We start from the raw sequence: 23,508 nt of genomic DNA on the forward strand, positions 1-23,508 counted from the left end.
AAAGAGTTCTTAAATGCACTTTATTCTAGACAGAAGATAAACGCACCAAAGTAAAACATAAAATTAGCAAAGCAACAACTTTGTGTTTTTTGTAGATTTTGGTCAAGCTTCTATTGATTTTGTGGCCAAACAGGTACATATCCCTCTTTATCAGGAGCAAAGAAATCTGCGAATTTTATGCACATTATTCTCCTTAATTAAATTTCTGCACAGTATAGCACTGGATTCGTTAGTACTCCTCTGGGATTCGCTATGATAATTTCTTTCAGTTAGAAAATAGTTTCTTGATATAGTTATCTCAATATGATTTAATCGTAGCATTCCATAAGTTAGAACTAATATAGCCAGATGTAATATTCTGATTAGATTAAGTGTTGTTGCATTGGACAGTTGCTGTATAAAAATAAGAAAGTTTTGGATTTAATGGAACTGAAATGTGTGGTATCAGTCAGAGTTTGATGTGATCTGCATGAAGTGAATTTATCAGTAGGTTTGAAACTGTAAAAGCAATCATAGAATAATACATTAATATTGTTTGAGCAAATCATTGTAATTTCTCTTCCCGCTCTCATCGTCAGTTCCCCCCCCTTCCGTACACATATTCTGGTCTTATATTTGGTGAATAATATATGGTTAATTTATATAGGCAACTTCGGTATTTTTTTTTTTTTTTTTGTTGTTGTTTATTTAATATTCCGTTAATAATGATGTGGAATAAAAAATTGGTTTAATCTACATGCACATAAATTAAAATTTTTTTGTTATTTTGCCTTGTTTTAAAAATTTAGTATCCATATCCTTTAATTGCATTTTATTAATCCATTGGATCATTACATTAATAATTTTATACAATTATACTATTTATCTTAAAGTATTAACTCGTACTTCATAATCATAGATGACAGCCAAACAATTTTCATCTTGACTTATTTCCATCTAGAAGTATCATAAATTAAAGCAAACGTTTAAATTATTCAGTAATGTTGAATTGATCATTATAAAATCTGAAAATTTAACATGAAAAAACTAAACTAGCATGTGGGTAGACACATAGCTTGGAACCTAAGTTCATGTTAAAACAAATGTAGAAATATGAAATTAACAAACTTTGGCTTTTCCTATGACTAATTGCTCGTGAAAACATTGCAGTAAGCAGAAACTTTTGCCTGGCTATCTGTATGATATTTTATAGCAAACTTAGAGACTTCTAATTAGAAACTTTTGCCTGGCTATCCGTATAATATTTTACAGCAAACTTCTAATTAGAAATTAGTCAAGAAGCTTATTTATACTTTAAATTAATTTGCATTCTGGTGGAAGTTAAAGTTATAAAAAATGAAAATATTAAGATAACTGATTAATTAAAATAAAATCATACAATTTCAAAAACCATGACAGTAAGCCAATCAGTGGCCAAAGTTACTAAACTCTAATAATTATGCTGGATTCTGTTCTTGGTGGATGAATGGCTTAGCTGCAGGAAAGCTTTTATTATTTTCTCTATGTGTAATACAGTATGATCCAATTTCCCTTAATAAAATCATACAATTTCAAAAACCATGACAGTAAGCCAATTGGTGGCCAAAGTTGCTAAACACTAATAATTATGCTACATTCTGTTCCTGGTGGATGAATGGCTTAGCTGCAGGGAAGCTTTCATTATTTTCTCTATGTAAATGTATGTGTGTAATACAGTATGATCCAATTTCCTTTAATAAAGCCTCCATAAACTTATATTCTTCTTTCAGACGATAGCTTTCATGTGTTTTACTGTAATTGTTAAATTCAGTCTATAAGCATGACCTAAGAAGAAAAGTACTGCTAATGTGGCATAGATGACTTTGTTTGATGTCGCATTATTGATTTCATCTTGACCACTAAGGTCTTTCTATTTCATGTTTTGTCTTGCTACTTTTATATATATATACAAGGTGTGGCTGTTAATTTCCAGGATTGCTTTAATAACACCAGAACAGATGATGTCAAAAATGTAACCTTTTAATATGTTTCGAAGTAATCCCTATCTGCCATAATACACTTTCTGTGCTCGGCTGTATAAGCTGTGGAAACAACTTTTAAAGTCCTCTTTCGAATGGCTCTTCAATATCGAAGTCACGTTCTTCTTGGATGTCTTCAACATCCACAAAGCGTGTTCCTTTGATCACAGTTTTGAGTTTGGGAAACAAGAAGAAACCTGTGGGGACCAATTCAAGAGAGTATGACTGAACATTCCCAAACTCAAAACTGCAATCAAAGAAACAAATGTCTGTTAGTTATATTATTGGTTATTCCTCATATCCTTTTTAACTACTTTCATAATTACTTTTGAATCTCATTTTTGGCTCATTGATAGTGTATTCAGTTTTTGTATTCAGTAATGTTTAATTAAAAAATTCATAAAATATTTACTTAATTATTTTGTGTAAACATGGGGAAAATGTAAACAAAACTTAGGAAGAAGTGAGCTGTAATCTACGAAATTCATTAATTCGAAGAACCGTTGTTCTCAAGGAGTGCAGATTATTTAATTTTAAGAAAATTAAGAATTTTCCTTTTTCACTATTCCTTGTGCTTTTTTTTAAATGAATAAAACTTTTTTTTCTGTTTCCACCCACTCTCCCATCTGTTAAAAAAATCTATAGCAAATTTAGTAATTCTACTTCCTGTGGAGTCAAACGTCATCTAAGTTTCCCCTCTGCCAGAATTGTTTCCCTACTAAAAGTATTATTGCAGTCTATCTTGTTCTAACTAATGCTTTTCTAGGATGTTCAGTTTTATTGGTGCTATGAAATCATTTTTTTTAGCATATCATGATATTTGTTAAAATAGATTTGCCTTTAGTTAAATAGATAAATTTTTTAGGTTTTTATTTGATTAATTTTTTTTTTCTTTTCTATTTAGGCTGAAAAGTGGAATACTAAGAAAGAATTCCAAACCTGTTATTGTTAATGGCTATGAATGCAGGGTAAAATAATTCTTTGTTGCTCTACTGATTAAGCTGATAAAATGTGTTCACAATTTTTATCCTGTAATATATTAATAAATAACAATTAAATCAGATATGAAATATGATTATATCAGTTATCTTGAAGCTATTTTTATAGTATAATGTGAGCAAAATTGAGAGTAACTTGAATCTGTTCAAAATTCATAGATATAGATAGAAATTCATAGATATAGATATTCATCAGATATTTTTAATATCTGAAAATGTGATTAAAATGAAAAGTCACTAATTGAAGTATATATTTGTTAACTACATATTTTATTTTATAGAAATGACTTATATTTTCAGGTCTAGCACATCTAAATTTAATGTTCAGTATATTGTTATAATGATACTTTAAAAAATGTGTAATAAGGTGAAAAGTTTTACAATTTTCATGCAAATTTAATATTTTAAAGTTAATCTATAGGCACTGTTTGTTCTTTTTAGGTGTATGTAGCTAGTAATGTAGAACTGGTGACAAAAACTAGAACAGAACATTTATCAGAAAGTGATAAAAGGAAATATAAAGCAAATCGATCAGCTTTCCAATCTTTTTTAGGAATCATGGAAGTGGATGAGCGTAGTCATAATACAATGTCTGTGTTTGGGGTATGGAATGTTAAATTGTGTAATTTTTATTATTTGTTATTTCATTACTTGAAATATCATCATTAACGTTAAATTGAGTGAAGTAATATAGTAAATTTACATGAGTTGCAATCCAAAGAAAACTTTGATTTTTTTTAAAAATTATGTAGTCATAATTTTTCTTCCTGTACTTTAATTTCAGGAGTCAGCAAAACTTATTTTAGGGCAAAGTTAAAGTGAAAAAATCTGAATTAAGTTATTTATCAAAGGATGCTTGCATTTAAGTAGCAACATTATTTCATTTTTATCCCCAATGAAATAGTCAAGTACCTGTTATAGATAAGGAATTGAAATTTTATAATCATTATATAAAAATTTTTATGTACCCTTTCTTTTAAAAAAAGAAATATTGATGCAAAATTTCTGATTCTTTAGATTTTAAATAATGAATGAATTAAAACTTGCTTATAATTTCAGTAGCCTGTATCTGCAAAATTCTAGTCTCTGTTGAATTATTTTATTATAGCAGCTTTCTAGCTGTACCCTTTAACCTTGTACTGGAGAATCAAACACTGAATTGGTAGATGGTTAGGCTTTTTAAAACAAGGGGCACAAAAAGTTCATTTGTGGCTTTGTCAAGATCCGAGTTGTGAATCTTCTGATTGTTGTATGGATGTGCTACCAGTTATACCACAAGAACACAGGATAAAAACAAAAATTCATTATACGCTTCCCCATTGAAGGGCTACCGAAGAAAGATTGCCAAATCCAGGTGGTGCTAATTGTCCACAGCATTTTAGTCCGGTGCCACTAGTCAAGTTCTTTGAGTTTTTCTCTTCAAGAAATATGAAAAGCCAATTATGTTCTTGCCATAATTAAAACTCACATTTTTTTATTGCTAACCAGATGTGCTACCACTTTTACTTCAAAGGTATAGCAGAGTCAAAAACTTATAATCTTCCCCATTTAAAGGCCGACTGGGGAAGAAGGAGACCCAGTCCGTCCCAGCAGCTGGCAGCAAATTAATGTTTACCACATTTTAGTCAGGTGTTATTGTGGAGGTCAATAAATATTTTACAGTTATAATAAATCACTGGAATTCATGAATGACAATTATTTTCAAATCTAAATTTTTGTAAAAGTCAGAAAATGTGATATATCAGCTTATGCCTCACCAGAACTTGAATTCCATATCTTCCAGATCTAGAACTTGATTCCAGATCTTGCCAACCATGCTACAAATTACACCACTAAAGCACAGACTGGAGTTAAAGGCAAAAGATGCTTATAAAGTAATTAATTATTTAAATGATTATTTAAATGATTATTTTAGATATTTTGAATGACATGAAGTGCAGGGTAAGAGATCTTTCATCTTTTACAATCTCAGCTTTCTTTTCCAAGTACACTAAAATATTCATGAATGAGGTCAGTGTAAATTATTTTTTTTACACTTCGAAGTTGTATGACAAATTTTAAAGGAAGGATCAATGAAAATATGTTTTTAAGATATAAACTGCATTTTTTATTGATTAATGAAGGATTAGAGTCAAATATCTATTGTTTTTCTGTAAGATTGGTATTTAAAATGATGGATATAGGAAAATGATTAACCTTGGGAACTATAAGATATTACAAATAAATAACATTTATTACTTTCAGTAGGAATACATTGCATTGAAACATTACTTTTTAGAAAGAAAAAATAGATTATCTTTTACTTCTTCGCTGAATTTTACTTCATTTGGAACAGCTTTTTAAGACTTGACATGTCTTCATTGTCTATTTTTGTAAAGTTTTGTGAATCCTGGTGAACGTCAGCACTATCCTTTATTAGTTTTTGTTTTTGTCTTCTTTCATTGCACTCCCCCTTGATGAAAAATTAAAACTAACCCTGAAATTCATCAGATATAAATAAACTAATGAAAACTGACCAAAGAAAATTAGCATTAGATATGACACTATTAGTGCAGATGAGGAGCTGAGGGCATTGTGGAAACGGTTAAGACTTGTGTTGTCAGATATATTATCCAGTGAAGGTAATGTATATAAAAATACATACTTTACTTCAGGCTTCTTTCCCAAGTAATTATGTCAGAAACAATGTATCATGAACATGATCTTTGAATGGTTAGTTTGCTAATTCAGAAGTCAAACAACAAAAATCAGCGTTATATTTACAAAATTTTCACAGGACTAGTTTCAATGGTTTTACCGAAGCTGCAAAACCGCAAATGAACAAGATAAGAATAAATGATAAGATAAGAAAGTCTGGACAAGAATAAGCAAGTGGTGCCATCTGTTGGTGAAACCAGAACTAAAACATAATTTCTTTAAAGGCCGAAGGCAAATTTGGATTGGAATTAATATCATTAACTAGAACAGAAAGATTTTTATGAATGTGAATGCCTCTAGAAAATCCAGTTCTCCAGTGGAAGATGTTTTTTGAATAATTTTGGCAGCAGAAAAATTGAAAGTGTGATTTTCGGACCAACAATGTTGAGCAACAGAAGACTTCTGTGTTTCTTTTTTTCTAACATATGCCTCATGTTCCTTGATGCGAAATTTTAAGGCTCTCTTAGTTTGGCCAATGTAAATTAAACCACACTGGCAAGGAATCCTATAAATACCCCAGGAATTCATATCCGGAATGGGGTCCTTGAGTATGGAACTCGGAATTTTATTGATGGGAGAATAAACAACCTGAAAGTTAAATTTCTGCAAAATATGTGCAACTTTATAGCTAATTGATGGAAAGAAGGGAATGACAACAGAATTTTTATAATCTCCTAAAACAAGAGTGTGCCTTTTAGTGTGTTGATATGAGAATTTTTTAACTGCTTGATTAATAATGTTGGGTTAAAAGCCCCTGTCAATAGCTATTGCTTTTAAATAATTTAGTTCTTCATCAAGGACTAGTTTGGAGGAGCAAACTTGAAGAGCACTTGAAATGGTTAGTTTGGTTTAAGGATATTTCAAGGAATGATGAAATGGGAATGTATAACCTTATATAGAAATTCATTGGTAGCCAAAAATGGAAAAATGATACATTTAAGAAACATACCATTACAAGAACAATAGACCGTTATTGTACTGTATATTTCAATTTTATGTATATTATGATAAAAGGCAAATAAATGTGCATAATTCTTTAAATACTCATAAAATATAAAAATGTATCATAAAAATTTAATAAATCTAAAGGAGATAATTTTTTTACATATCCAACCAAATTCATATTATATACTGAAGTGGCTGATTTTTATATGAAAAGATGTATACAGTCAAAAGTCGTTAATCTGGACTCGTCGGGACTTCGGCGATTCCGGATTATAGATCATCAGTTTAAATCTGGTAAGATGGCATGCAGAAATTATAAAATTAAAAATATGAAACCGTAATTTATGAAATAAAGAACAGTTATGATCTAAAGGATATCAAAATTTACAAAAAAAAAAAGCTTAATATTTATTTGTTTACTTTATTAAACATTTCTTTCAGTGTAAGTTGTTTAAGTTGCTTTGTTTTTTATGTGATAATACATTCTCTTTAATTCTATAAACAGACATGATTTCTTGTTCAGTTACAAAGTTCTGCTGTTCAAGTCCTATAATTGCTGTGTTGAGAATACCGACTAATTTGTCAATCGAAATTTTTTCGTTTTCAATAACCTCTGTCACTTTCTTCGCTATCGGAAGCGAATTATAATGACGAGGAATTTGATTTAAATCATATGAAAGACGGAGTACATCGAGATGAAATACTACATTTAGTAAGGAATTATAAGCCAAATAAAATAAAAACATCTGCCCTGAAGATAAGGATAGTGCTGATAGATCAACTTCCAATTCATTGCGCGTCGCAGCGTTAAAGATAAACAAAGTTTAGATAAACAAGCGTTAATGTTTAGATAAACAAAGGATATGCCTTTATCTATTTTTTTCAGCAATTCCACTTTTTGTTTAATGAACTTCGAAACAAACTTTCGCTTTGTAGATCCTTTGCATATTAATAAATATATATCAGAAATTCTATTTGACATAATTGAAAGTTCAAGCTTACTTTTATAAAATTGCTTTAACAGTCTGCAAAAAATAATAAGCCGGATCCAATTCGAAGATTAAGGAACAACGCAATCTGCAACATTAACTGAAATAGATAATTAGATAATTTTAGCTTAGCTTATACCATCCGTTATACATTAAACGCGCATGCGTAAACGTATTTTGCGCACGCGCACAAGCATATTCGCAGACATAAAGGTCTTACGCGCATGCGTCAACGCAGCGCATGTGCAGAAAGTTTGTAGCTTTGCAGTCCGGATTATAGATCATTCCGGATCATGGGTGTCCGAATTAACGACTTTTGACTGTACTAAAAATATTGTATCTTCAACATCTTATACTAGAAACCAGTTAAAGATGTTAGTTTCAGCAATCGTAATTTGTCGAGTTTAAATTTATATTTTAACACTTAACTTGGATTTAACTAAACTTAGTTAACAGATTTACTATCAAATTAAGGTGCTACATAGGTTCTGTGGGATGAATTATCACCATTAGAATTTCTATCTTTAAAAAACAAACATCACAGAAATAGGATAATTTTAAATTTATCTGGCTTAAATACAAGCTTCCTTGAACTTGCTGTAAATTCAAACAATTTAATATAATCCAACCATATGTTACAAGCTTGGTCCTAACTGCAACAGAAATTCAAACATATAACTTATTGACCCAAATCAATCCTTGCACTGCACTATTTAATTCAAGATGAATATCAGTCGCCAACAGAAGGTGAAATTTTACACTTCAAAACAGCATACGTGAGCAAGACAAAACAGTAAAAATATATTTCGGGGTACCCCTTAGTGAAAATTTGCGATTTTTTCCCCCCTGTTTCCATCCAATACTCTTCCTAGTAAAATGGCATTAAAATTATGCAATAAAACATAGTTAAAACAAAATAATATATAATCTCAATAAGCTGCATTTTAAATCTTGAAATCAAACAAGAGAATAATATAAGAAGGGAAATACATGTTATCTAATCTGCACAGTACAAAAAGGAAATTTCGACTTACCTTATTTCAAAATTTCTGTTTCTTTGAAATGTGTGACACACAGAATTCCTTAACAGCATCTAAAAGCTATTTAAAATTATTTAAACTAGAATCTGTATACTGCCAATGCCGCATTAATTCAAAAAAGTAAAAATGAAAAATATCATCCATATTGTTGGTAGTGTTTCTTTCGAAAATCCCTTTTTATTACACATCACATTTCTTCCATAATGTTGATATGAGTTCTGGTTTCGAAATCCTTAAATCTCATTGTGTAATTTACTGAGTAGTGAACAAAGCCATTTAAATTTTCATTTACACACCAGTCAATCAATGTTTTCATTTCCAATTGTTCCAAAGTGTACAGAAATTCAGGTTAATCGTACCACCAGCAGACATTTTGTGGTGTAAAGTACAAAATAAGCAACGTACTTCCTGACCAACATCCAACACATAAATAAGCCCTTACAAATATTTCCCCATCAGTCAAATTCACCACAATCACGCCATTGTAGGGTGTCCATAACACTCAACTACTCAGGTTACCATAAATTAAACAACTTGGCGATAATCCAAGGGGTACCCTAAAATTAGACTAAGTGCCAAAACTCACATACAGCTATGCATAAATCTTCTAACTTTATAGTAAAACTGCTTGCCTTTCTAACCTACATGAATTCTGGAATGAGTGAACCTTGTGAAGAAATGAGGCAGATAACAAAGATGTAAATTAAAAACCATTTTGTTAGTGTTATACAGTGGAATACTCTGTCATAAACTGAAATATCCAAATTGTCATTACAGAACAAAAATGTGTATTTTTTAATTGTATACATATACAAGATTTCTATAAAAATTTCTGTAACTGAAAATATTGTATTTTGTTGCATTTGTAGGAAGTTATTTCCCCTAATCCTACATTAATAACACCAGAAGAATATTTTGATCCGCTTAATGATCTTAAAGGCCGAGATATTGGTCGCCCTAGAGAAGTTACTACTAAAATACAGCGATTCAAAGGAACAATATGGCTATGTGAAAATTATCCACTATCTCTACAGGAGCAGGTAAGGACAATTATTGTTTTCCTTTAAATCACAAAAGGAAATTTTAACAGTTTTTTTACATATAGCTTTCTTATTTAAAATTTAAATTGCTTTTTTACTTTCTTGTACGAAGTAAAAAGGAAGTATTGTAATCGTGAAAAATTTCAGGCAGCATATTTCAACGAAAATATCCATTTTGACCGCAATCGAATGCAATTTAACAATATTTTTGCGTGATATCTGTATGTAAGGACAGAATAAAAGACTCTCTTCCTCCAAAAAAATTATAAAACTGCTTTAAAATGAATTCTGAAGAGAATTTTTCGTGGCATCTGTACGAACGTATGTACGTACGTACGTGCGTACGTATCTCGCATAACTCAAAAACGAGTAGCCTCAGAACATTCAAATTTTGTATATGGGACTGCTATAACATGTAGATGTGCACCTCGTATTTTGTTTGCAATCGGCCGCACCAAACGTATATAAATGTATTTATATATATATATCCACTCTGTTACCCGGCTCAGTGATTTCAGTTTCTTTACTCTTATATGTTTGTAAATTGTACATTTTTTGCTTTAAAAAGGATTGAATTATGTTGTTTTTATCTTCCAGTTAAGGTTTTTATGCCTTTAGTAAATCTGTATGCAAAATTTTTAGAATTGTCAACAATTTTAAAATTGTTTAAGTGCCGCTAAGCCTAATAGTTTTTTTCATGGCGGCCATTGCTTGTTTACATTTGAAACAACAGAATAGTGGATTTGTTGCCAATCTAGAGAAACTCAGCTTCGCAACAACAAAGATAATGCCTACATTTATTATTGCGAATTAAATCATGCTTAATCCTTTCTAGAATTTTTTCGATTAAATAAGTGTTTAAGATTTACTTCGTAATTTTTAGTACAGATATTTTGAGTTTTTATGTATTTTTGCCTTGTCGCGACGTGAGAGCTGAATTATTTGAATGAGAAATACTCAATCGTCTGTGGAAAACTGTTTCTTTCTTGTTTTGTTTGCTTAATTTCTTTTATACATTGTTCTAGCTTTATTATAGTATTTGAATAGAACATGTGGCAACGATTAGATAATTCTTTAAATAAGAGTTATTTATCTACAAGCTATCCACCCAATTTTACTGTATGCTTCCCCAGCGTGGGCTGTAACTGCAAGAACTCATCGCGAAAAAATACAAAGAATTCAAAACAAGGCCTTCCGAATAATTACAAATGTGGCTTTGTTTGTACGAAACAGCACTCTTCACGATGACTTAAAAATTAAACCCACGGATTCTGAAATTCTAAAAGCTTTCATAGCTTTTTTATGAAATGTGACAGTCATCCTAAGAATATCATCAAAAAACTAGGAAATTATGATTTCACAATTGAACAACACCACAAGAGGTCCCGCACTATTCACCATAATAGTCGGTGGTAATATATATATTTTTGTTTTCTTCTTATTTAGCCAAGATTTTACTTCCTTTTCTTTACTTATAGATTTACTTATCAAATTAAAAAGTGCTATGGACTTTGTTCCTGCCAAAGCAGGTGGACTTTGTGTGTAAATAGTTTATACTCTTGTGAAACGTTTCAGTGTACTGCATATTGTGTTTTTCATCATTTTTCTTGCCAATTATTGCTTATCAGAAGAATAATTTTTATGAAATTTTAAAAATGCCTTACAATACATCCTGCAAGAGATGGCGCAACCAGAGCTCCAGTCAACTAAAATGCTTTTGATCCCTACTAATAGATGGTGCCACACGAGCACCTCATTTGTTCAAAGTTTATTTATTCTACGGACGGCAGCACAGGATTCTCCGTTGCTAGTAATCTCTGAGTTCTATCACAGCATGTGTACAAGTACTTCCATATTATTGGATACAACTTACTCGATTCTTCAAGCATTTAAAAGTCAAGTAATCATATATTGGTAAAGGCCGTTAATGGCCGATTGCCTCTTACTAAGTGATGAGACATAGACATAGTTATAATATGAACAAAATATAAGTGAGTAAAATAAGTAAGTTAAGTGAACCTAGCGCCAGAGTGTCACTATGGTAAACAAATAGAGTGAATTTTAAAGAATGCATTTATTCTATTGTGATTTATGCTCTGTCGGTGAAGTAGATTTAATTCAATCTAATAAGTTTAAATGAAATGCAAGAAAAAATGCGTATAATTTAATATTCCGTTCAAGGAAGTCATGTGGTGTACATATCAGATTTTTTTTACTAACATTTCATTCTAACTTGTCGTTTTATGCATGTACTTGTCTTTTTATGCATGTTTCTGAAACAAAATTTATTTGCTGCATGATTTTGATATTCATAAAATGTGTTATTGAATATTCATAAAATGTAAATTACAGTTGCAAAATTAAAAAATGTGTAATTTGCATTTATAAACTTACAGATTTGTTTTTGTAAGTAGGCTGTTTGTTTTATTAGTTATTTTTCTTTTGAACTAATTATATCTATTTTAATATAAACCCTGCAAAGATAGCTATTTGCACCTCACGTCTAAAAATTCATAGAATTCATACACCCAAATAAAAAAAAAAAAAAAAAGTTTTGAATCACACAGTGTTTTTGAAAGATATAATTTTTGGTATTTTTGTTAAGTTTCTAAGCATGCTTAATAGGGTCTAGGACTTTTTGCTGTCGCCGTTTCACAGGAAGAAAAATTAGAAATGGAATGAATTTTTTTAAATAATCAATAATCAAAATGTTATAATTCAGATGTTTCTGGAAAAAACTCTTTTTAACTACTGTAAGATCCGACATTAAAAACATTGACAACAACCAAAAATAAAAGGTCCTACAATACCTGTACATTTAAGTAGCACAAAATAACGAAGCAAAAAATAAATGAATAATTCATGAAACTGAAAAATATGATTTATGCTAATATTAAAAAAAGGCATCTTTAAAATATTCAAAAGAAAATAATAAAATAAGAAATTGAGGCAAAATACAAATTCCAGTAATTGAATTATTTTAGCATAATATTTGTTTGAAATGTGTTAAATGAATTAAGAAGTCAGACATTGATCCATTAAATATTTATGGATCCATTAAAGTTTAATTTATGTGTATTTCTTGCCAGTTAAAACATGATAAAAAATTAACAGCTCATTTAGTATTTTATTCCATTACCCATATCAAATAGTTATTAATTTTAAAAATCATAAATATAAGAATGTTGTACATTAGTAAATCACAAAGGAATACCATTGAATGGTCTCAGATGGAAATAAAAATAAATATCCTAATTTATTTTTAACTTTTTAATTTATTTTTATCGAAGAGGACAATAAATTTAATTTTTCTGCAACTGTGAAGTCCTTAAACATAGCAAATTTTAAAATTTAATACATTTGTTAATTTTTGTCATATGGAAGTCAGACCTTTTGTATTTTATATTTTTAATGAGTATGACATTTTCTGAAATAAAAATATAGGTACCCGAGAAAATTATAGTGTTAGATTTCTTAATTGTTTTAATTTTGTGATGCCAAAACATGAGTATTTGTATTATTTAAAACATTTTTGCAACTGGAAGTATATGTCTATGACGAATGATTGCAGAAATAAAAACCAGGTGAGGACTTTGGTGGATATGGTAAATATTTATTACTCTTGAACTCACAAAAAGATGTAAGTTATAAATTTTGAAGTTTTTTGTAGAAATTGAATTATTGTTTATCAGAAGACCTTTTTAACCTAATAATTTTATTTCAGCTAATTCCAATTATAGACTTAATGGCAATTAGTAATCGACATTTTGCAAAGTTAAGAGATTTTATTATGCATCAACTACCTGCTGGTTTTCCTATTAAAATGGGTGAGGTATACAAAAGTATTTTTCACTTTTTTAACTTATATCATATTTAGCATTGTAAGAATATAAAAGGAAACATGAAATCTATATAGTATACTAATTGTATAATTTGCTAATGTAAATTAAAAAAATTAATTTTTTCCCTTCAATTTTTATTCTCATAGTCTGTAGGCATTTTTATCTGTAATGTTTTAAACTAAAGTGTGTTTATTCTTAAACATAAGATTATTACTGTATTTCTTATAAGAAAATTAAAATAATTTTTTTTCTTCAGAGGTGCCACTTTTTCGAGTTTTGCAAGCTCGAGTTACTTTTGGAAATATATTTGCCTTAGATTCACCTGTAACACATGTTGCACCATATAAGATAGATGGTTGCCTGGCATGTGAGATAGATACGGCTTGTTTCAATGTACCTGATAATTATGTTAAATTTGGTAAGCTTTTTTCCTAGCCAGTTGAATTTTTTGAATTAATATACTTATGTTTGTGACTTCTAAGCAACGATATTGTATCAGCAAAATTTACTGCACTTATTTAACAGTGATAGAATGTAAATCGAATTAAAAATTTATGGAACTGGTCTGTTACTGGGACCGGAGTTGTTGCCAAATGTTTTGTTAAACTCGCCAAGAGATTGATTTATATGAAGTTGCCAATGTTTACTTTTAAAATTGTTATAATGTTTACATTTTAAAAAGTAAAAGAAAGCTTGTCAAAATTGGCTATGAGAATACAAATTCTAAAGATGTAATGTTCACTTTTGTTTTTATTGTTCTTGTATTTACCATGGATTTGAAAATTTGGGGCTTACCTAATGATGAAACATCTTCCATGCAATTTCTTCAGTAATGAAAAATCATTCACTTTGGAAGATAGAGCACAAAAAACCATGAAATGAAGTTCTACTTCAATTCAAAAGAAGCACCAGAATGGAGATGTGAAGATCTGGATTTGAAGATATCTTCGTTAACCATAAGTAAAATTTTATCAATCCCGATACTAGTTATCATGCTCAAACTTATGAAAGGTTATGGGACAGTGTGAAATAGACTTCAACACAACACTGAACATAACCAATTAGATTCTTATTTGAATTAATGTGGTGGCAGTAGCATCTTAAAACACAAATCTTTTCTGCCATTTTAAACGATATCTGCAGTTTCATGTTTCGAATTTTCACCAAATCATCAACTTTTGGCAATATCTGAGTCTGATCCCGATAACAAAACAGTTCCAATTTATGTATTATTGTATATAAATATTTGTGAAATATTATTTCTTTAATTGAAAAATGTATTTAAAATTAACATTAAAAAATAATGAAAAACTTATTCTTACAAAGTGACTGCAGTTCAAAAGACACAGACTATCAAATCGAATGTAAATTTAGTACTTTTCAGTATCTTAGCAATATTTGTACAGTCAGATACCGAAAATCCGCCGACCTGAAATCTGCCAACTCCCTGAAATCCGCTTTGCTTCTCAAAATATAAACATTTAGTTTATAGGTTCTGGAAACCGCAACATGGTGTACAAAATATCGAAGAAAAATACTTACTGGGTAATGATGTCATAATTACCAAATAATAATGAGTCATAACGGAAATACCAAATTATTGACATCATGATAAGAGTTTTTTCTCCTCCAATCTGCATTGAGGTAAAAAAGCTGACAATTAGCTCAACTCTTCTTTCAAGTTCATGCTTCACGTTGTACTTTCTGAGCTTTGTTATTTCACGAGATTGTTTAGTAATGTCGTTTTTTTTTATCCCGATATTTTGTGAATATATTAAGAATATTTTAAATTTCATCACTGTTTAATACAATGACAGATAAGAAACGCACTCATGATTTTACTGCTTGCAACGTTGAAAAATCTAAACACGTTGCATTGACGGTAATGAAAGAAGTGGAAATTCTGCTAAAGCTGGAGGCAGGTGCTACTGCTCGGTTTATAGCAGAATCGTATGGAATTGCCACAGGGACTGTGTATGATATATGGAACAATAAAGAAAAGCTGTTGAAATTTTACAGCAACAGTGATTCTAACATCGGAGTCTGAAACTGGAAATCTTTACATGAGGCGAAAACGGCAAACTTCAATGCTGTCTTGTACGAGTGGTTCTGGCAGCGGCGGAGTGATGGGGTATCTATTTCAAGCCCGCGCCAAGCCTAACCTGTACTCCTGAGAGAAAAGGGGAAGGAGATTCATGCTGATTTAAAAATAGATGAGCCTAATGTAAATGAACAATATAATATAATCAGTTTATATATGTAATAATAATTTAATGCATATAATTAATTATTGTATTAATGTATATAATAATTCAATTAAATGTATCTAAATACGCCTTATTTATTTTGCACTTTTAGTCTAAATGTTATCTTTTCTGTCCTGAAATCCGCAGAATCTCTGGTCCCAAGCGTTGCGGATTTCTGGACTTCTACTGTATTAAACTTCATTTACATATTTACTTGTATATAGTGTTGTTAGATCATTTTATTATTGTTATGTTTACTAATACAGTCAAAAGTCGTTAATCTGGACTCTTCGGGACTTCAGCGATTCCGGATTATAGATCATCAGTTTAAATCTCGTAAGATGGCATGCAAAAATTACAAAATTAAAAATATGAAACCGTAATTTATGAAATAAAGAACAATTATGATCAAATTATCAAGGTATCAAGGTATCAAAATTTACAAAAAGAAAAAGCTTAATATTTATTTGTTTACTTTATTAAACATTTCCTTCAATGTAAGTTGCTTCGTTTCATGTGATAATACTTTCTCTTTAATTCTATTAAACAGACATAATTTCTTGTTTAGTTACAAAGTTCCGCTGTTCAAGTCCTATAATTGCTGTGTTGAGAATACCGACTAATTTGTCAATCGAAATGTTTTCGTTTTCAATAACCTCTGGTCACTTTCTTCACTATCGGAAGCGAATTATAATGACGAGGAACTTGATTTAAATCATATCAAAGACTCGAGATGAAATACTACACTTAGTATGGAAATATAAACCAAATAAAATAAAAACATCTGCCCTGAAGATAAGGATAGTGCTGACAGATCAACTTCCAATCCGCCCCGTGAAATTGATAAACATATTTCAGATTTCAAAACATACTTTCGCTTTGTAGATACAAATTACATATTAGTAAAGATATATCGGAAATTCTATTTGACATAATCTTTCTAATCTATCATAATCTAATAATGACGTTTCTGCCCCCCCCCCTCTGCCGCAGAGCAGCGTGAAATTGATAAACAGACTTCGGATTTCAAAACATACTTTCGCTTTGTAGTAAATATATATCGGAAATTCTATTTGACATAATCGAAAGTTCAAGCTTACTTTTATAAAATTGCTCTAACAGTCTGCAAAAAATAATAAGCCGGATCCAATTCAAAGATTAAGGAACAACGCAACATTAACTGAATTAGATAACTTTAGCTTAGCGTATAACTCCGTTACACATTAAACGCGCATGCGCACAAACATATTCGCAGCCGTAAGGGTCTTATGCGCTCTCGTAAACGCCTGTGCGCATGCGTGAACGCGACGCATGCGCAGAAAGTTTGCAGCTTTGATGTCCGGATTATAGATCATTCCGGATTATGGGTGTCCGAATTAACGACTTTTGACTGTATTAACATTTTACACCTAACATATAACATCCATACATAAACTATTTAAATTATTTACAGATTTCCCCCCTTTTTTTTTGTTTTTTGTTTTGTTTTGAGACTGTACTTATTCCATTTCGGTATACTGTATGTTTTCATTTTAATATTATGAATTATTGTTTTGAGGAATTTAACATAAATTTTTATATTTATATTGTGCTACTACTTGAAAGAGATCTATGTCTGTCTATAAATATTTTAGTATATAAAAAGGAAAAAATGTCTTGTTTCTTTCTTAGTGTTGTTTGGGATCATATATGTTCATAACTGGACTGCAGTATTATACTGTTTCCAAACTCATTTTGCTTGATTGTTGTGCAACAATTTTTAATTGCATATATTGTACCCTACAGGCAATACTCAAGCAAACAGAAAAGTAGAAAAGCCACCATTGACAGCTGAAGCTATAGCTGAGAGAAGAGAGGAAAGAAGACAAAAAATATTAATGAAATATGGATACACATCACCTCCAGCACCACCTTTAACGACTGCAATTGTGAGTTGTTTTTTTTTTTTTTTTTAATACGGGGAAAGAAGAAATAATACAAGGGAAAATCAGAATTTTTTAGAATCTTGATTATACTTCTCTATTCAAAAAGTTTATCGTAATGCTTCTAGGACAGATCTCTTTCAGATGTAAAAAGATATTACTTAGGCATTATCAAAGTAATACATACACCTGCTCTAGCATTTTCTGACATTGCTGAAAGCATCAGAGAATGCCTTTTTGGGTATTTAACACTGGAAATGGGCAAAACCACACTTTTATGAGATCAGACCAAAACTGTTCACTCACTGAACCGAGCAAGTTAGTTTTCATGACTCGCCATTCACTAGCATTAATCTTACAGAAAAACATCAGAAATGAGGCATGAATTGATCTGTTAGTGAGAATGGAGTGAAGAGAAGAAAGAATTGAACAAGTTGTAAGACAGCACAGTAGGAGCGAAGAGTGAAAGGAATTGAACGAGCAGTGGGGGCCAGAAGAATTGACTCAGTCAAACACTAATTCCCTGAACTGATAACTTGCATTGCAGTGTTGAGATTCTCTAAAGGTTTTTTTCTACATAGAACTAATAATAAAACTCTAGACTAAGAAAAAATATTTTAAACTGGTAAATGATAGAAACTAAACTCCCTTTCAGCATAGGAAAATAAACATTCTTTTCTCTCCTAAAATAGGTATCATCGCTTGCTTCCATCAAGAGATGTTGTTAAGTGAACTCTAAAAGAGTTCTGGTGTTTTTTTCTCAAATCAGGTTGTAGAGACATTAGGTTATTACTGTTAAAGTAGGAGTGATGAAAAATTAGCAAACGCCTTTGCCGGGAATCGAACCACGGACCTCTGGAATACCGACTCAGCGTGCAGAACCACTGCACTATGAAGGTACGCTAGGAAGGCAGGAGAAATACCTTATAAGGTATTTGCTCACTCAATGAAATAACTCAGTTTGGCAACTAATAGCACATCTATTTTTCTGATGTGCTTCCAACAAGAACTCTCCATGAACTGCAAAAGAACTACCACTTCATTTTATGAAATTGCTGTTCATTCACTCAGTAAAGTGAAATGGTTCTTTGAATTTGTTTCAGAACAAACAGTCCAACTCTATTTGACACAGACTAACTGCCATTTCATTTTGGATTAATTGAGTTATCTGAAAATATTGACCAGTAGAGCCACCATAGTAAGAAAGAACACTATGGTGAGAAAAATATGGTAAATAAGAGTGTTTGGGAATGACAAGGATCTATTTCTGATCAAAGAAACCCAGGTTTCTTTAGTTAAGTAAATTTTGCTGCTATTGTAGTATCACACCAACTAACATGACTTTTTGAACAGAGAAGTATATGTGTGTGTGTTTATTCATTAAGCTTATAGCAAATACTTATATTTTCAATTATAATCCTAGCAAAATGTTGATGTATAGGAACTTTAAATGGTTAATTAATATAATTTTTAATTCTTTCCAGTCTCCTAGTAGTATGAGTTCCTCTACTACTTCTCAAGCTCAGGCATCTACAAGTACAGAAGCTCCTACAGTAGCTGATGCAGCAAGTTCTTCTGAAAGTGGTCGCACATGGAGATGTGTTGCTAGGAAAATCAAGTAAAAATTTTGTTTTTACTTGATTTAATTTATCTGTAGAAACTTATAATGCATGTAGATAAAAATTAAGTCAGATTGGATCAGATTTCTTTTAATAAAAAGGTAAAATATAGAAGCTGAAACTGAAAATAGTTTAAGAATCACTGGGTAGTGCTTAAAAGGTGTTTTAAAAATAATCTATAGAAGCATTCTGATAATATATGATCACATGATCCACAAATGCCTATCAGTGCCCATTTTTGGAATTAAATGAATAAATTTTGATTATCTGCAAATTCAAGTCAAATTTAATGATAATTTTTTTAAATGTATATGCAAATAAACACATTGACGAAAATTTTTTTAATCTATTTTGACTGAAAAAGCAAATTTGGTTTATTATTGAAGTTACTTAGCATTATCATTTGACTCTTTTTATAGCCATGCTATTCTCAAAAATTGAAGGTTAACCCTTTAACTGTCAAGTTATTTTGGTGATATTGGTACATAAATTGTCAATTTTTTATTGCAAAAATCAAATATTTAGTCCAAAATAAAATATGCTTAGTTGTTAAAATTTGATATTTTTAATTACATGCATAAAAATTTTAAGGTTTTGTAGTCATGGGATATTCGCTTGAGCAGCTGCCACTGAGCATGGCAGTGGTAATCGCTTCTAGTTTAGTATTATTTTATAAAAATAAAAATAAAAATAATCATTTAATTATTTAAAAAAAATAAATAAATAAATAGAAGTAAATAAAATTGAATACCTATTAGTAGTTCAGTATTTCAGTTTCATGTGGTATACCTGGAAAAACTTTTTCAAGCACAAACCAGCTCCATAATCAGTACACAAGAATCGTGTTTCCTTCCTTATCTTTTTCCCGTTTTTCATCCTTTTTTGAACAACAAACTTTGCACTGTCTTGTAGGCTCAGGTTTTGCAGGAGTAGGATGAGTATGGGATGAAGAATCTAAATTACCTATATAATAATTCAAAGAACTGGATACTATTTTGCAACAAAAAAAAAAAAAAAAAAAAAAAAAAAAAATGCTGCACACTTTGAACATAAACCTCTACCTTTTGAAACCTTCAGTAAAGTTCTGCAATCTATTGAAGTGAATCTGAAATAAACTTCAGTACATGATATACAGTACGAAGTCTGTAATCCGGACGTCCATTATCCTGAATGATCTATAATCCGGACCTCAAGGCCACAAGCTTTACGCATGCGCGTTGGGAGGATGTGTCTCCAGATATGTGATGAAGATGACATCCGCGAATTTGAAGGTTTTCGGACATCGCAAACTAAAGGTGAAATTTTCCAGTTCTTGGATTTTGTAAAGAAATGTGGAGAAACGGTAATGAAGGAAGGTGATATAACAGAAGTTTTTGATTGCGACAACAATGCCCCAATCATAAATTAATTAACAGACAACGAAATCTGTAGTATGGTTCTAGATCCAGAAAATACCGCTTCCCATAGTGAAGAAAGTGACAGAGAGGTTATTATTAAAATGAAAAAAATTCGATTGACAAGTTAGTCGGTATTCTCGACACAGCAATTACAGGACTTGAACAGTGTAACTTTGTAACTGAACAAGAAATTATAAACTAGAATATTATATAGAATTAAAGAGAAAGTATTAGCACAAAAAAACGAAGCAACTTAAACAACTTACATTGAAAGAAATGTTTTAATAAAGTAAACAAATAAATATTAAGCTTTTTTTTTTTTTTGTAAATTTTGTTACCCATAATTGCTCTTTATTTCATAAATTATGGTTTCATATTTTTAATTGTACAATTTCTGCGTGCCATCTTACCAGATTTAAATTGATGATCTGTAATATGGAAAAACCCTAATTGGAAATAGGCGAAGTCCTGACGAGTTCGGATTACAGACTTTGTACTGTATATTCGGGTATAATAATATGTTCCACTGAAAAAAAAAAAAATTAATAAAGTAAAGTAAAAGTAATGCTTAAGCATGACATTTTGGAACACCAGTCTGTGCCTGAGATTATTTCGGGTATGACAGTTAAAAAGTTAAGCCAGAATTTTTGTGCATTCTTGAAATATTTGTATGTAAAAATTCAAAGCCATTTCCAAATTGAAAATAACTCTAAAAGCTTCCATAGATATCTATTACTTTACATATGCTGTGGTGGACATAATCAATGACAAGTGAATTTGGTATTACTGTGTATTTTCATCTGTAGCAATTTATTTATTTTATTTTTTACATTTCGGTATATGTAAAAAAATGTGTAGTTTATTATGTGATAGCCCTTGTTTCTTCTCTCTCTTTTAAGAATAGTAAACTGATTTTAGAAATAAAAATGCATGATTTTAAAATTAATCCTAGTCATATTATTATGTAATAAGAGCAATGCATATTCTTATTTAATGAAAAAAATGAAATTGAAGTTTCTTATCCAATGATATTCTAAATGAAACTTTTCGCAAACTAATAGTTATAAGGCAAATAGTAATAATATGTACTCCACTGCCCAGATGGTATAGTGTTTAGGGGAGCAGACTGCAATACCAAAGGGCTCGGGTTCAAATACTGGAGAAGGCTTGGCTGTAACAGTCCATCCCTTCATAGGAGGCAAAGGTGGTCCACCTGTTAGGTGCCTCCATAATAAAGTGACCACTACTTCTGGCCTTAGTGGTAGGCAAGACGAAGTCGGCTGAGGGCCCGCCATTGGGGAGAAAAAAAAATGTCCTTCAGTTGAGAATTAAAGTAGCATGATCATTCCAAATCATCATCTAACATCAATAATACGATTATAATGTTATTGTTTTCATGACTGTGTTTGCCAAGCTATCATGTAGTCTTCTACTTCTTTTTATTATAAGTTGTAATGCTAAATATGGGAGACATATACATTTGCTGTTTATTGACTAATAATTGCACCTCTTGCACCAGTTTAGCTCGTGTATGCTTTCTTCAATAAGCTAAGCCCCCCCCAAAAAAAACTTATTAATTGGTTTTGAATTTATCTTCATTGTTTAAAACAAGCAAACTATAACTATCTGTGTCAAGTGGTTTAAATTTCTTTTATTATCTCAAATTTATACAGAAAGAGAACATATACTTTTTTAAAACTTAAGGAAATCAGCTGAATAGCTGATTGCTGTTTACCTTTTTATGTTTTCAGTTATATTCATAATTAGGTTACAGGCAAAAACATTGTGAAGAAAGCCAAACAATGTGAAAAGTCGTTATACAAAACATCATGGGAGAAAAGAAAGCAAGGAGAAAACATCATCTTCAAAAATAAAGCGATGAAAAAGCTTTGCAGTTTAAAAACATCGTCTCAAAAGTATTGGGGTAAATAAAGCACGTACAGATCATCGCAAGCATGTGTTGCTCAGGCTTTAAAAGTAGTAAGTGCATATTTGCGTAATAATTTTTGAGTGCAAAAAGAAATGAGGAATATTTTTTACTTTTATATTTTTAAACTAATAATTTTTTTTTTTTTTTGAAAAATTCAGAAGGAAACTTAAACATTCAAAAACTGAAAATGAGTAGAAAATTAATGCTACTTTTAGCAGTGAACATAATTCTGATAATTAATCAGTTTTAATAGATGTAACCCACATGCAGTTACTCATCTTCCTTTTTTTAATCATTTTAGACCAAGTTATTCAGGGAAAATTACCAATAAAACTTTATAAAAATGATTAATTAATTAATACCCTCTATTAGTTAACTGTAAAAGGTTAAAATTCTATTGACTGCTATACCTAAAATTATTTTTCTATACACTTTCAGTCTTTGAATGTTGAAGTTTTCTTATTTTTTCAGCAAAATTATATTAGTTAATTAAAAAAAATAAAAATAAAAATATTCCTCATTCCTACCAGCACTCGCAAATCATTATGCGAATACGTGAGTTTTAAAAGCTCAACTATGCGACAGTATGTGATGATTTGTAGATGCTTTATTTTTTACCACGATATTTTTTATGACGATGTTTTTAAACTGCGAAGTTTTTTAAATGCTTTATTTTTTATGGCAATGTTTTTTACCACGGTGTTTTAGAACTGCCATGTTTTCTACTATTTTTCTTTTCTCTCATGATGTTTTTTTTTTTGCCTTACCATGTTTTCTCTGCGATGTTTTTGGCGGACACACATAATAATGCTTTTAACTGTAACTTCCTTTTTAGCCAGATTTTTA

General features: G+C 30.4%; 1 protein-coding gene across 1 annotated transcript in view; it reads left to right on the forward strand.

Moving 5' to 3' along the window:
• Positions 1–23,508, forward strand: part of LOC118193013 (ankyrin repeat domain-containing protein 13D-like) — a 61,754-nt gene that overhangs the window by 21,433 nt on the left and 16,813 nt on the right. Inside the window, exons 8-14 of the mRNA XM_035364044.2 lie at positions 2,902–2,965; positions 3,437–3,598; positions 9,536–9,706; positions 13,431–13,533; positions 13,805–13,966; positions 17,580–17,722; positions 19,201–19,334. Coding sequence (XP_035219935.1) covers positions 2,902–2,965; positions 3,437–3,598; positions 9,536–9,706; positions 13,431–13,533; positions 13,805–13,966; positions 17,580–17,722; positions 19,201–19,334 — 939 coding nt within the window. The remainder of the gene's footprint in view (positions 1–2,901; positions 2,966–3,436; positions 3,599–9,535; positions 9,707–13,430; positions 13,534–13,804; positions 13,967–17,579; positions 17,723–19,200; positions 19,335–23,508) is intronic.

Source organism: Stegodyphus dumicola, chromosome 3 (genome assembly GCF_044657685.1).
Source record: "Stegodyphus dumicola isolate Sdum_Otavi_A_Nest chromosome 3, ASM4465768v1".
Classification (NCBI taxonomy): domain Eukaryota; kingdom Metazoa; phylum Arthropoda; class Arachnida; order Araneae; family Eresidae; genus Stegodyphus; species Stegodyphus dumicola.